The sequence below is a fragment of the Alligator sinensis genome, unplaced genomic scaffold (assembly GCF_000455745.1).
Source record: "Alligator sinensis unplaced genomic scaffold, ASM45574v1 scaffold201_1, whole genome shotgun sequence".
NCBI classification, from domain to species: domain Eukaryota; kingdom Metazoa; phylum Chordata; order Crocodylia; family Alligatoridae; genus Alligator; species Alligator sinensis.
The window spans coordinates 135,159-147,078 of NW_005842661.1; the positions used below are offsets into that span (position 1 = coordinate 135,159).

Here is an 11,920-nt window from a genome sequence, read left to right on the forward strand (position 1 = left end):
TTTCCCTGAGTTGAAGCGAGTCCTTATAACTCTGGGCCCAGCACTTTGTAGCCTGGGCTCCTGCCTCCTGGGCCCTGCCCCAGGCCTCTGCTCTGTCAGCCAGTGCCCAGGGGAGGGCTGCCGCAACCTGCATGGGTCCCTGCTGTGCCACTTTGTGCAAACCAGCTGAGCTGATAGGGAAGGAGAGAAGGGACCCAGTTGTTCCCTGCCCAGCACAGCCCCCAGGGAGTCTCCAGTGTTTCCCCCCCCACACAGGCAACTAGTAGGGAGGGCTGGGGAGCAGGGGCATGTGCCCCCCCGACAGGCTGTCTCCCGCCGTCGCTTCTGGCGGCTTCTGTGTGTGCTTGCCAGTCCCATTCCCAGCACCGGCAGCTTCTGCGGGTGCTCTCCAGCCCTGTCCCTGTCACCGCTGTCAGCTTCTGCGTGTGGCCCCCTCCCCAGACACAGGAGGCACCAAGTCGCCCATGCCCCCACAGCTGCTTGCAGTTGCTACTTCCTCCTGCAGTGGACACAAAAGGAGAGAAGTGCAAGCCCCTGGGGTGAAACAGTGACTTTTTTCCCTTGGGCATGGGGGATGACTGGTGAGCTGTGCCACAGGGCACAGGCCACTGTGGTGTGGAATACGTGGGGACGAGAGCAGCAGTACCGTCGCAGGTGTCTAGGCCTGGGCCGGACAGCCTGGAGTGCGCAGACAAGAGACCCTTTTGGAAAAGTACTCATCTATTCAGTGTCCATCCCTGGGCTGGGGGTGAGTGTGGCAGGGAAGAGGCATGAGGTATGTCATGGTGGTAGAACATGCTGTATTGTCACTAAATCCAGGGCGGCTCCTGTGACATTCGCATCTGTCTTGCAAGCCCCAGCCCCCCGAGTCTGGCAAATGCAGCAGGATTCGAGCTTCTATTTAAGAGGGAGTGAATTTTCAGCCATTGCAGGTGCAGAGAAGAGCTGGAATATGTAGGCCTAAAGTCATGCATGCCAGAAGAACCGTAAGAAGGATCCAGACTTCCAATCATGGCTTGCTTTAAGCAAGGGGAAAGTTTCCTGCTCAAGTTGCAAACTTTCACAACTGGGAGGGGAGTTGTGAAGCCAGCATAACTGCAGGACACAGGGCCTCACTGCAGATCCTTTACCGCCACCTGCCTCCCATACTGGGGAAGGAGCTGCTGAGGAGCACCAGGGGGTTGGGCTTACAGAAAGCGGGACGCAGTTTCACCATCAGCTTCATAGCCTTCCCAAGGGACCTTTGGACAGGGCTCTTTGCCTGCTTTGCCACACCTTTCTGCCACAGGCAGAAACGTGGCACACCCTTGCTTTAGCTTCTGTGCAGGACTGTCGAAGGAACCACTTGCCAAGCCCATGGAAATTCCTCCTGACTTCATCCAAGGCACTGGGCAGGGAGTTATGCCTGCCCCAGCCTCTCCCCACCCCTCGCAGCCTCTGCCCCCAGCACCTGGGCTGCATGCCCCTTTTAGCCTCTTCCCCTTCTTGCATGCGCTGACTAAACTACAGCCCAGCAGGATGTCGGTTGGGAGTGCAGGGCCCGCAGCATCCAGGGTGGGGAAGACACAAGTCTGAAGCACCCAGCAAAGAGGGGAGGACATAGCCCCTGCCCCCTCCTCCCAGGCTCCATCCCTTGGACCTGAAGCTGATGTTCACAGTGGAGAGTGGCTGGGCACCCACCCCTGGTCCCAGCACTGTGCAACCTAGTCACCTGTGCTCCCCTGCCCCGGGGCTGTGCTCTGTCAGAAAGTGCCCAGTGCCAGGCTGCCTCATTCTGGGCAAGTCCTTGGATGCCTGGTGCTGTGCAAAGCAGCTGAGCGGAAGGAGAAACAAGAGAAGGGCCTGGGTTCTCCCCTCCCCGAGACAACCCTCACCTTCCCTTCACAGCTGCCTGTAATACATGCTGCCCCCTCTCCTGCTCATCCCCGGTCTGGTGAGTGTCCCCTCCCCTGAAGTGTGTGTGAAGGCAGGGTCACAGGGGAGTGGGTGGATTTATTGTAACGGGTGCACAGGCTTCTTAATGCGGGTTAAGATGTGTGATGGAAAATTTGTGTTAGAGGACGTATATATAACTCTCTCTCTATAGAAATGTATTTTATTAGGAAAATAAAAGTGTGTGAAAGTGATGGGGACAAGGGCCTTAAGCTGAAATAGTGCCTTGTTTGGAAGGGCCGCTGAGCTGAGCAATGGGCAGAGCACAGGGAAGCTGAAGTCCTGAACATACACAGATGAGGGTGGCTCTGAGCCTGGTCCCTGATCACTGTCATGGGCATCCAGGAGGGAAAGGGGACAGGGCAACCTGAAGCTGGTAAACAAGGCACCCTTCTTTAACTAATTCACCTGTTCATTGTGTATCCATGAACACTGGGGCCTGGAAGCCTGTGGCAGGGAGGAGGTGCAGGGTACTTCAGGGCGAGAGAATACACTGTGTTGTCATCAGGTCTTGCCATGTTTGTGCATGCTCCATGATATATTTTCCCACAAGCCTTAGCTCCTGGTGTCTTGTGAATGGAGCAAAATTACGCTTTCATTAAAAGAAAGTGAATTTTCAGCCCTTGCAGAGAAGGGCAGGAAGCTGTAACCCTGGACACCAGAAAGCCAGCCCAAAGACCCAAATACATTGTGTTTTCATCCTCACGTGGTTTAAGCCCGTTGGAGGGTTTGGATCCAAGTCCACATTTTGGATGGCAGGGATGACTGCAACAAGATCCACATTGCTGGAGCATCGCTGCTCTGCTCTGCTGATGGAGCCCCCTGGGTCACAGCAGGCTATCTCCTTCTCCACCCAGTGCAGGAGAGCCTTGAGCAAACCGCTGTTTAATGGGCAGTAGAGAAAGAGACCCGAAAGCCAGAACCAGAACTCAGGTCTCCCACCTCCAGGTGAGTGCCTAGTCTACTCTCGGCCTTCACCGGTTTTCAATCACTCAGGCAGCAGAGGTTCTGTCTTTTCCCGTGGCAGAACTCCTCCATCCTTAACAAAACTCACTGGCAGGAGACATCCGCTGCATAATCAGCACAAATTACTTTTGCTTCACGCTTATTATTGTCACAGGAAAATTACTGCACATCAGTGATGTGGGGAAATCATTGATTACATAGTCTTCATGACTTGGTGAAAGGGCAGAGCGATAGAGAGCAAGAAAAGAGTGGCTCATTGTAAGGACATATACACACTGATGGAACCATTTTAGAAACTGCGATAAACAGCAAGGGCCAAGTTCTTTTACAGCTATTGTGCATAAAATTGGACTCAGGTGTCAAATGTGATCATCTCCCAATATACTGAACAGAGTGTGGTCCTGAGTACCGAGGAATTAGGGTAACATAAAAGAATTGGACCTAGAAAAGGGTCTGCATTTCTGATCCATTCTCAGAAGAAACATCCTTTCCTCTAGTCAGAGAAGATGAAATCTGTCCTGGGGTATGTTTACTGTGGCTGATGGTCACAGCCTCTTGTTTGGGGAGGAGCAGCAAATGCATGCAGGGATCTGCCAAAGCATAAATCCAGAGCAGAGCAGTGACATCATTGTGATTCATGGAACGTCTGAAAAAATGGACACCCAGTATCATTAGAGGGACAACACCAGACAGGCAAGCTCAGCGGTTTCAGAAGCATACCTGCTTCAGGAGAAGGCGCCCCTTTCCCCCCCACCCAATTCACCTGTGGGAGCAAATTCAGTCCACAAGTATTGGCCTTTAGCAGGTTTCTGGCCAGGGCTCCAGTAAAATAGTGGTGCAGACTGGGGCAGCAATAAATGGCACCCTAGCAGCACTCCAGAGCCCAGAGTTCATGAGAATCTTTGGCACTGTTTCTCATCCCAGACCCCATGCTACTCAGCACTTCTGGCTACTCAGTCAGGAGCTGCAGGCAGGGAGTTCTTGCGCAGAAGAAGACATCCACAGCACTGACTAGAAGCCCAGTCCCAGTGGTGCCACCTACTAAGGGAGGCATCTAGTCCTTGTTTCATAGCCTGTAACTAGTCTCTGTGCTGGAGGCTTTTGCCCTTTTGCTGCCCCAGGTGGGTCCCACACAGGCATCCTGTGCATGCAGCCCCCCAGAGACTGCCTAGCAGCCCAGTCCCGGTGGTGCCACTTACCAGAGGAGGCATCCAGCCCTAGTTCTGTAGCCAGTAAGGGGTCTCTGTCATGGAGGCACTGGATGAATATGGTGCTGGCTTTAAGACCCTTCCTCATCACCACATCGATCAGGTACCTGGCTTGTTCGGCCCTCCTCCTCTCTGCCCGCACATTCTCTGCTTCATCATGGTTCAGTACCCGTTTGTCCTGCAGGTCGTCCAGGACGGGGGCAATCACGCCATCACTAACTCTCTCCACAAACATCGTCCGCACTTCCTTTAACTTCTTATCTGTGGGAGCAGTCACGGTGACCACCTGATGTCGTCTCATTCCATGCCCCAGCCCACCTGGCATGTGTGCACCTGCACCATGGCTGTGCCATGCCTGGCAGAGCCCCTGTACTGGGCCAAGGCAGCTCCTCCATGCTGCTGTATTCTGAGCTGCGTGAAGCTGTCCTAGGCCCCCTGACGGGGTTAGCTGGGGCCACCCCTGCACTCTCAGTGCTTTGCTAGGACGGAAACACCACAAGCTTTCCAGCATCAGCCCTGCTCTCCCAGCTCCATACCTACCCCATGCCACCTCAGCATTGTGCTCCCCCACCACTGTCCCAGCCAAATGTCAGCATTTCCCCCAGCACCCTCCTCTGGCCGGTGCACTCCTGCTCCCACAACCTCAAACTGGAGGCTGGCAGCTTGGGCCACGTGACACCCAGCTCAAGGGCAAGGGCCCTTGCAGAAGCTTCCCACTGCTGGCAAGAGCCCCAGCCCTGGCTCCGCAGGGCTTCATACACTGAGAGGAGAAGCTGCCCTTAGGGCGGAGATTCCTGCCACACACTGCTGCCCTGGTCCTGCCCTTGGAGCTGCCACTGGCATAGGGAACATGTGTGTCTGTGGGGGCAGGAGGCAGGTGTATGCAGGGAAGGGGCTGCTAGGGATGGGCTGCTTTACTGTGCAGCAGTACTAGGCCAGGCTGCAGGTGATGAAAGGTGCATATAGGTGCCAACTCTGCAGGTGCCCCAGGTCTCAAGTATTCACCCAAAAATACTAGTGAGTGTTGAGCACCCACGGAGCCAGGCTTGCAGACAGTTACAAAAAAACAAAAAACCCCAAGCTTTAACAGAAGGAGCAGGTGTTACTTTGACCTGGCTCTGCAGCATCTGTAAATATTGGGCGCTTAAGCAGGCCTTTTGGTGCTTTTAGCTGAAGCTGATTCAATCAGTTATTAGATAATAATGCCAAAAAAGCCCTGATGAAGCACCTGATCATTACATTTTTTTTTTTTTGGAAACTTTTTCATATTGCAGGTCAAGTTAGGCAAATCATTTTCAAATTCTCCTACCCTGCCTGGCACACACAAAAGGATCAGGGTGGGGAGTGAGCAGGGAAGGTTTATCATCTTGTGCTTTCCCCTCCCAGGCCTGCTCTTATCAGACTTTATTTTTTGCTTGTGGATGCTTGCAGATGTAAAAAAACCCAAAAAAATCCAGAATGAAAAACTGGCACTTTACTTTTAACTTGGCGCATTCCTGTGCCAAGCCCTGTGCATGCCCAGAACAGGCAGCACTTTACTTTAACCCAGCTCTGCAGCATCTTGCCAGCAGCAGGAAGGTTCTGAGAGGGCCCTTGCCCCTGAGCTGGGGAGAGCACAAGATGATAAACCTTCCCTGGTCACTCCCTACCCGGAGTCATTTGTGTGTGCAGCTGGGAGGGAGACAGCCCCTGTTCCCTCATCTCCCAGCACAGGATAGGGAGGTGCAAGGCAAAAGAAAAGGAGCACATTTCAAGGGCTTTGATGCAAAGCAGGAGACAGAGGCACCCCCTTCCCTCCCTCTCCCACATGTAACTTGGGAGTAGCAGAGCTGCTGGGGATGGTCTACACTGCTTTCACACACCTGCCATGGTTCTTCAGGCCCAAAAGGTGCCCCACAAGATGCTGGTAAGGGTTCTGCAGGTTTTAGTAACTTCAGAGTGAATCCACCAAGTTCAGAAGTGAAAGCAAGCCTGGCCTCTCCTCCCCTTCCTGAATGGCTGATCCAAAGGGAGGGTCAGGCCTCAGCTCCTCTGCAAGAAGAGGAGCTCTGGTGGGGAGTGAGGCAGCAGGCACCCAGACTACTCTGGAGAGCTGGAAGGAGACAGCCAAGAGGGGAGTGGGAAGGGCTGTGGGATAGAGACCCAGACCAGGGCTGACCAGACTGTCATGTTTTGACCAGACTGTGGCTACGGGGTGGTTGGAGGCTGTTCATCAGGGTGCCTGGGGTGCTCTGTGCTTTGAGCCCTGCAGGCAGTAATGCAGGAGGGTTGAAGCTGGGGAGCCAAAGCTCAAAATGATGGGCCAGGGCTGAAGACCTCAGCAAGAGGAAAGGGGACAACACTGTAGAGGCTGAAGCTCAGATAGAGATTACAGCCCGAGGGGCAGAATATATGGACGGGGTCAAGAAGCCCCATGAAAATGGTGATTGACACCTGTGAGGCATGAGCGTGGCTATGGGAGCAGCTGGAGACCACAAATACCACCCCTAAGGCATAGTTAATACCTTGAGGTAAGGGTAGGGCCTGTGGGGGCACAAGTGGTGTCCAATAAGTGTCATTAGGGTTTAGGATAGGTCTTTGGTAGTGGACTGGGAGGGCGGGGGGTTGGCTAAGTGAATCAAGTTAGGGTTAGGGTAGCACTGATGAGATTGCTCCAAGGCTCTTGGGCAGCCTCCCACCATAATAAACATTTCCATTAAAGCATGGCAGGAAAGACTGAGGCAGTACATGGAGTATTAGTGCAGCCATTAGGGGGCACCATGGCTGTCACGGGGGGAGGGCTGGGTAAGTCTGAGACCCTTGCTTTACTCCATGGACCTTACCCAAGAGGTGGGAGATCTGGGTGCTAGGCCCACTGCAGCTGTGGGGATTCAAGCCCCATCTTGCACCTCTGAAGAGAATGCCCTGTTCACCTGGGTAAGTGGTAGGCAAGGAGTTGAGGCCAGGGTACAGCAAAGGATGCGGCAAGGGCCATAGAGAGTGAGGTACAGAGTGAACATGACTTGTCAGCCCAGGAATCAGGCCATTCTCTAGTCCTGGTCCCTACTCCCTAGACTGTTTCTGCATTTTGTCTCATAACTGATTAAAGTGAAATGCTAAGAGGTCCAGGGAGCAGGGACCAAATCAAGGACCCCCTCTCCCAACTGAGTGCCCTAATGAGCAAGCTGCAAAGTCAGTGGGCTCTAAATGAAGCACTATAGCAGCCATCTTTCAGAAGGCTGATCACTGGGTCAGCCCTTAGCTTCTCTGCCACTCCTCCATTGCAGGCTTTGCACCCATTGGGCTTCAGCTTTTCTTCCCTGGTTACCAGGATCACCCCTGCTCTCCCCAGCTCACTTTTCTATCTGGTGTTGAATTTCCTCAGCATCCCATCATCTTTAAACTCTTCTGGCTGAGAAAAGACCACAGTCTCAAGCTCACTGCTGGTCTCCTCTGACTTCTGAGAGAAGGCCAGTGCAGAGTCAGCTTTATTTTAAGTACTGTATAGTGGCAAGTGGGTACATAGACAGGCAGTGCCAGAGCAGAGAAAGTCCTGGGCTCAGCTTTGGGGTAGGGATGGGAGCCCTCAGCAGGGCTGGGTATCAGTGAGGAACTCTAGTAAGACTGGATTTCTGCATCTTCTTCCCCACCCAGAGACCCTGAGAGGTGGCCCATGCAGGCTCCATAGGTGCCAGAAAGCAGCTGGATAAGGATTGAAAGGGGTGGTAGCAGAGCAATTCCAGACCAGTGCCCACTATGGGACAGGAACAATGGCACCAACACCTCCAAGGGGTACACTATTTCTTGAAAAAATTCAGCCCCAAGGCTCTGCTCTAGCACCCTGTGAAGAACATCAAGTGCAAAACACCTCCAGCTGAGTAGTCCTGACCTGATACTGCAGCCCTGCCCACATGCTGTGGCCAGCCAGAGAGCCATTAAAAGCCAGGCCCAAGCCTCCTGCCCCATCAGCCTTGGTCTGCCATGGCATGTGGTAGTGGTGGGGAATCCTGTCTCAGTCTGAGGCAGATTAAGATTAATTGGGGCACCAAGCCTAGGCCCCCCCCAAACTGAGCCCTCAGCTGCAGGCTCCGTCCCTGGCCGGTACAGCAGGAGCAGCACCTGGAGCGGGACGCACTGCCCTTAAGGCCCAGGGCAGGAGCTGTGGCTGCCCCCACATGCAGGTCTGCACTGGAGGTGGCACCAGGGTTCAGAGCCTCTGCCTGTCGGGTGCGTGCGGTGCAGACTAAGCTCCAGCAGCAGCCCCCCACCCTGCTGAAGCTCACTCCAGCTGCAGCAGTGCCTGACAAACCGCATCCAGCAGCTATGGCCTGCCACATTGCACACACAGAGCCCAGCCCAGCCACCAGTTTTGTCCATGTGGAGGCAGGGGCCCCTGGGACCAGACCCAGCTTGCCCGTGCATTAATCCACCTATGGTTGGGGTCCATCCTCCAGAGTACTGGACATCCCTGATGTGGTGCTCCAGGATCAGCCATGTGCAGCAATCCCGATCTCTGTCTCCAGGTTTTATGGCAGCAGCAGGAAGTTGGAGATGGCAGCAACGAACTCCTGTGGTCTATCTGCATGGACCCAGTGGTCAGCACCTGCAATACACTGGACCTTGGCCTTGGGAAAGAGCCGCTCAATCTCCGAGGAGTCCGTGTCACTGGGGCAAGAGAACACACTGGTGAGATGAGGCTCTCACTAGGATTTTCTCCAGCTTTTCCCTTGCTTATATAAAGAACACTCCTCTCCTAGGGTTTCCCCCATTCTACCCCCCGCCCCCACCCTGACACACACCACAGAGCTCAGGGCTCACTCTTGCATCCCTGCCCAGTCCTCCCCTTTGCCCAGGCAGCCCTGATCTGGCTTTGGAACATTTCTACACTCCTCTCCCTCCCCCTGCATCAAGGGAACCGAGGCTCAATCCCTGGGTTTCTCCTGCATCAACCCCAAATCAGGGAAGTCCACAGCTCACTAAGATGACTCCTGCCCCTGGCATAGACACAGAGCACTGAGCTCTTTCCTGTTCTTGTCCATAGAGCTTTAAAGCTAAATGAGACAAACTGTGAGGATCAATGCCATGGGTGCTCTCCAGACTCACCTGACATAGGGGGACTTGGAGCCTCTCAGGAAGAGAGTGGGTCCCGGGTAATACGACTGGAAGGTTGGGAATGTGATAATATCAGGGAGGTGATGGGAAATGGCCTCCAAGTTCAGCCGCCACATGTAGTAGCCCTCAACCTCCACCAGATTAGTAAGCAGGAACTGTCTCACAGCTGGTACCTGTGGGAAAGGCAGAGCATACCACATACCTGTCAGCCAGGGTTTTGCCTTGGGACCCCAGACTCTTGCACCTCAGCCCTGAGTGACCTACAGCCCTACCCTACAGCCAGGTTCCACAGTAGGCCAGCCATGGACACTGGCAATGTTCACAATGGCTGGTGCAAGCTTTGCTGAGAGGAAGGCACATGTTGGCCAGGGAAAGGGAGGAGACAAGTTAGGGGTTTCTTGTAAGCTGTCTCACCTGGATGACCGAACGCAGCTGATCTTCAGCTAGCCTGCGTGCAGTGGAGCGGGGGATCCCACGTGGGAGGCTCATGCTTTTCATGGCAGAGATGTAGGCAGGGAAGCTTGTGACAGGCCCCGTTGGGGTGGGACTAATGTCAACAGATACCAGGCGCTCCACTAGATCTGGCTGGGGACACAAAGGAGTCACTTGGGACTGTGAGGTCAGGGACTCTGCTCCTGCTGGAGACCTTGCTCTGGAACAGGAGAGTAAAAAACAACTGGATAGGCTCCCTCATAGGTAGGCCCAAGGGATGGGACAGTCCTGGGGAGGAGCTTTCACTGATCATCTTCTAGCCTTAACTCACGACCATTCCCAGCAGAGACGTTATAGCAGGAGTGGGCAAAGTCCAGGCCGTGACAGACTATTTCCCAGCAGTCTCTGCAACAGCAGATCCTTTTGGTTGCTGCTACCAGGCCCAATCCTGCTGCCCAGACACTCCAGGCCATCCACCCTGCGCCCACTGCTGGGGGCGGGACCCACATGGGCACAGGGTGCACAGCCAGGCTATTGGGATGGGGCTGTAGCCAGGAGCATGGCAGGTGGGCAGGGCCAGGGAGACCCCAGGACCTTGGGGTGGTGACAGCATGTGGCGAGACTGGGGCACAGCCGTGTCCTGCTGCATGCATGCCTCTGCGATGACCCTGGGTTCCTCAGGTAGGGGCATGCAGGGAGCGGATCATGACTCTGCTCCATCTCTGGCCCTGTGCTGTCACTGCCCAGCCATGCGCCCTGCCCACGTGGCTCCTGCCGGTCTCCATAGAGACCCTGGGAGCACAGGGCTGTGACAGCAAGGGGCTGGGGCCGAGTCCTGGTTCTGCAGCCCCTCACCCCGGGGTCTCTATGGAGACCAGCTGGGAGCTGCATGGCAGGGGCTGCTTGGAAATGGAATCTGGCCACTGGCTGGATCCACCATTTTGCCCACCCCTGCTTTATAGCTTATTCAAGGAAAAGAATCAGAGGAGACAGGGACAGCCCCAAAATCTGAACACATTAAAAGTATGTTTCCATGTACCCCCCACAAATGACAGCCCCGAAGTTCTGTTTAGTATGCCAAGCAGGGACTGTTAACTACTTCTGAAATGCAGTCACCTCTGGGGAAGAACAAGGTACAATACAAAAAGAATAAGGTCCATGGGGGCCTCAGCTTCCCTTTCAGGGCCAGGAGTTATTCCTTTCACACCGGAAGTGCACTGGAAGACTAGCCCAGGGAGATCCAGTTATACAGAGTGGTGTTGACTGCAAGTCAAGGGTAAGGGACTTGCCACTACCTGAGGGACAAAGGGCAAGGGTACCATCAAAAGTCACTGCCTAGATAGTTTAAACCTGGTGCTGTTCATTCTGACAGAAAAACAGTGGCTCTGAAGTCACTAGAGTGCCTGCCTCTGCCTTCCTGAGACAGAGAAGAAGAGTCCATGGACCAATCCATGCCCAGGGAGAAAAGGCCTGCACGTCAGGGGGAAGAGAAGCATCAACAGTTGTAGTCTGAGCTGGCCACAAGCATCAAGTTCTGCTGCTTGGGCAGCTGCACACACCTACCCTCTGCAGTGCCAGTGTCATGGCTGTTTTGCCGCCCATGCTGTGCCCAATCAGGATGCACTTGCTGATGTGCAGCTGGCTCAGGAGGTGCTGGACATCCAAGCTCATTGCTTCGTAGGTCATGATGGGGCTGTGAGGGCTTTCGCCATGGTTACGTGCATCTATTGTCAGTACCTAGCTGACCAAGAGAGAATGCAAACCGAGCTGCTGGGACACAGGAGCATGCCAGAGGGGAGAGGAGCTAAACCCTGAGCCACCGCTCCTCTTGTCAGGAACAGAAGGTTCTCCCTTGCTCTGCCTCAGCTTCTGCTCCCCATCACCTCCTCACTTTCTCTCCCCGCCTCCACCCTCTCACCTGCTGTCTCCCAAGCCCCAGGCACTGCACCTACTTTAGCTCCAGTCCTCACATCTCCTGGCCTCCAAATCCCTGGCCTGAGCCCCAGCCCCCGAGGCTCAGAACTTTCTGCCCGACATCCGCTGGCATCGGTGACTCGGGGGCGAGCGCCGCGGTGATCACCCGCCTGAAGGAACCCGGCACCGCCATGCACACCCCGAGCAGCCCGAGGACAGCCGGGGCCAGGACTGCAGGGCCCTGCTGTGGCGGCTCCAGGCTCCCCACGAGCAGATCGAGGCGACTCACTGGATCGTTTCACAGCTGCCCCCGCGGCGCGGTCCCGGGTCAGGCCCTCGGCGGGGGCCGGGCCACCACCCGCCCCCGCCTCAGGGCC

The 11,920-nt window shown here is 55.0% G+C and overlaps 1 protein-coding gene across 5 annotated transcripts; it reads right to left on the reverse strand.

Annotated features, from left to right (window-relative positions):
* Window positions 1-2,122: 2,122 nt before the first annotated feature.
* On the reverse strand, window positions 2,123-11,913 carry ABHD11 (abhydrolase domain containing 11). 5 transcript variants are annotated; one of them, XR_003096259.1, is made up of 7 exons: window positions 11,582-11,913; window positions 11,193-11,366; window positions 9,612-9,782; window positions 9,189-9,370; window positions 8,516-8,750; window positions 4,098-4,367; window positions 2,123-3,544 (listed from the first exon to the last, which is right to left on the reverse strand). XR_003096259.1 is itself a non-coding variant. In XM_014524781.2 (4 exons), the coding sequence occupies exons 1-4, from the start codon at window positions 11,313-11,315 to the stop codon at window positions 8,612-8,614; spliced, it is 615 nt and encodes a 204-aa protein (XP_014380267.1). In that variant the 5' UTR covers window positions 11,316-11,564; the 3' UTR covers window positions 7,527-8,611. The 5 variants fall into 5 exon arrangements, 1 of the variants encoding a protein (XP_014380267.1); XR_003096258.1 differs by having other exon boundaries at window positions 11,833-11,876; XR_003096257.1 differs by having other exon boundaries at window positions 11,193-11,370; window positions 11,582-11,719.
* Window positions 11,914-11,920: the final 7 nt, after the last annotated feature.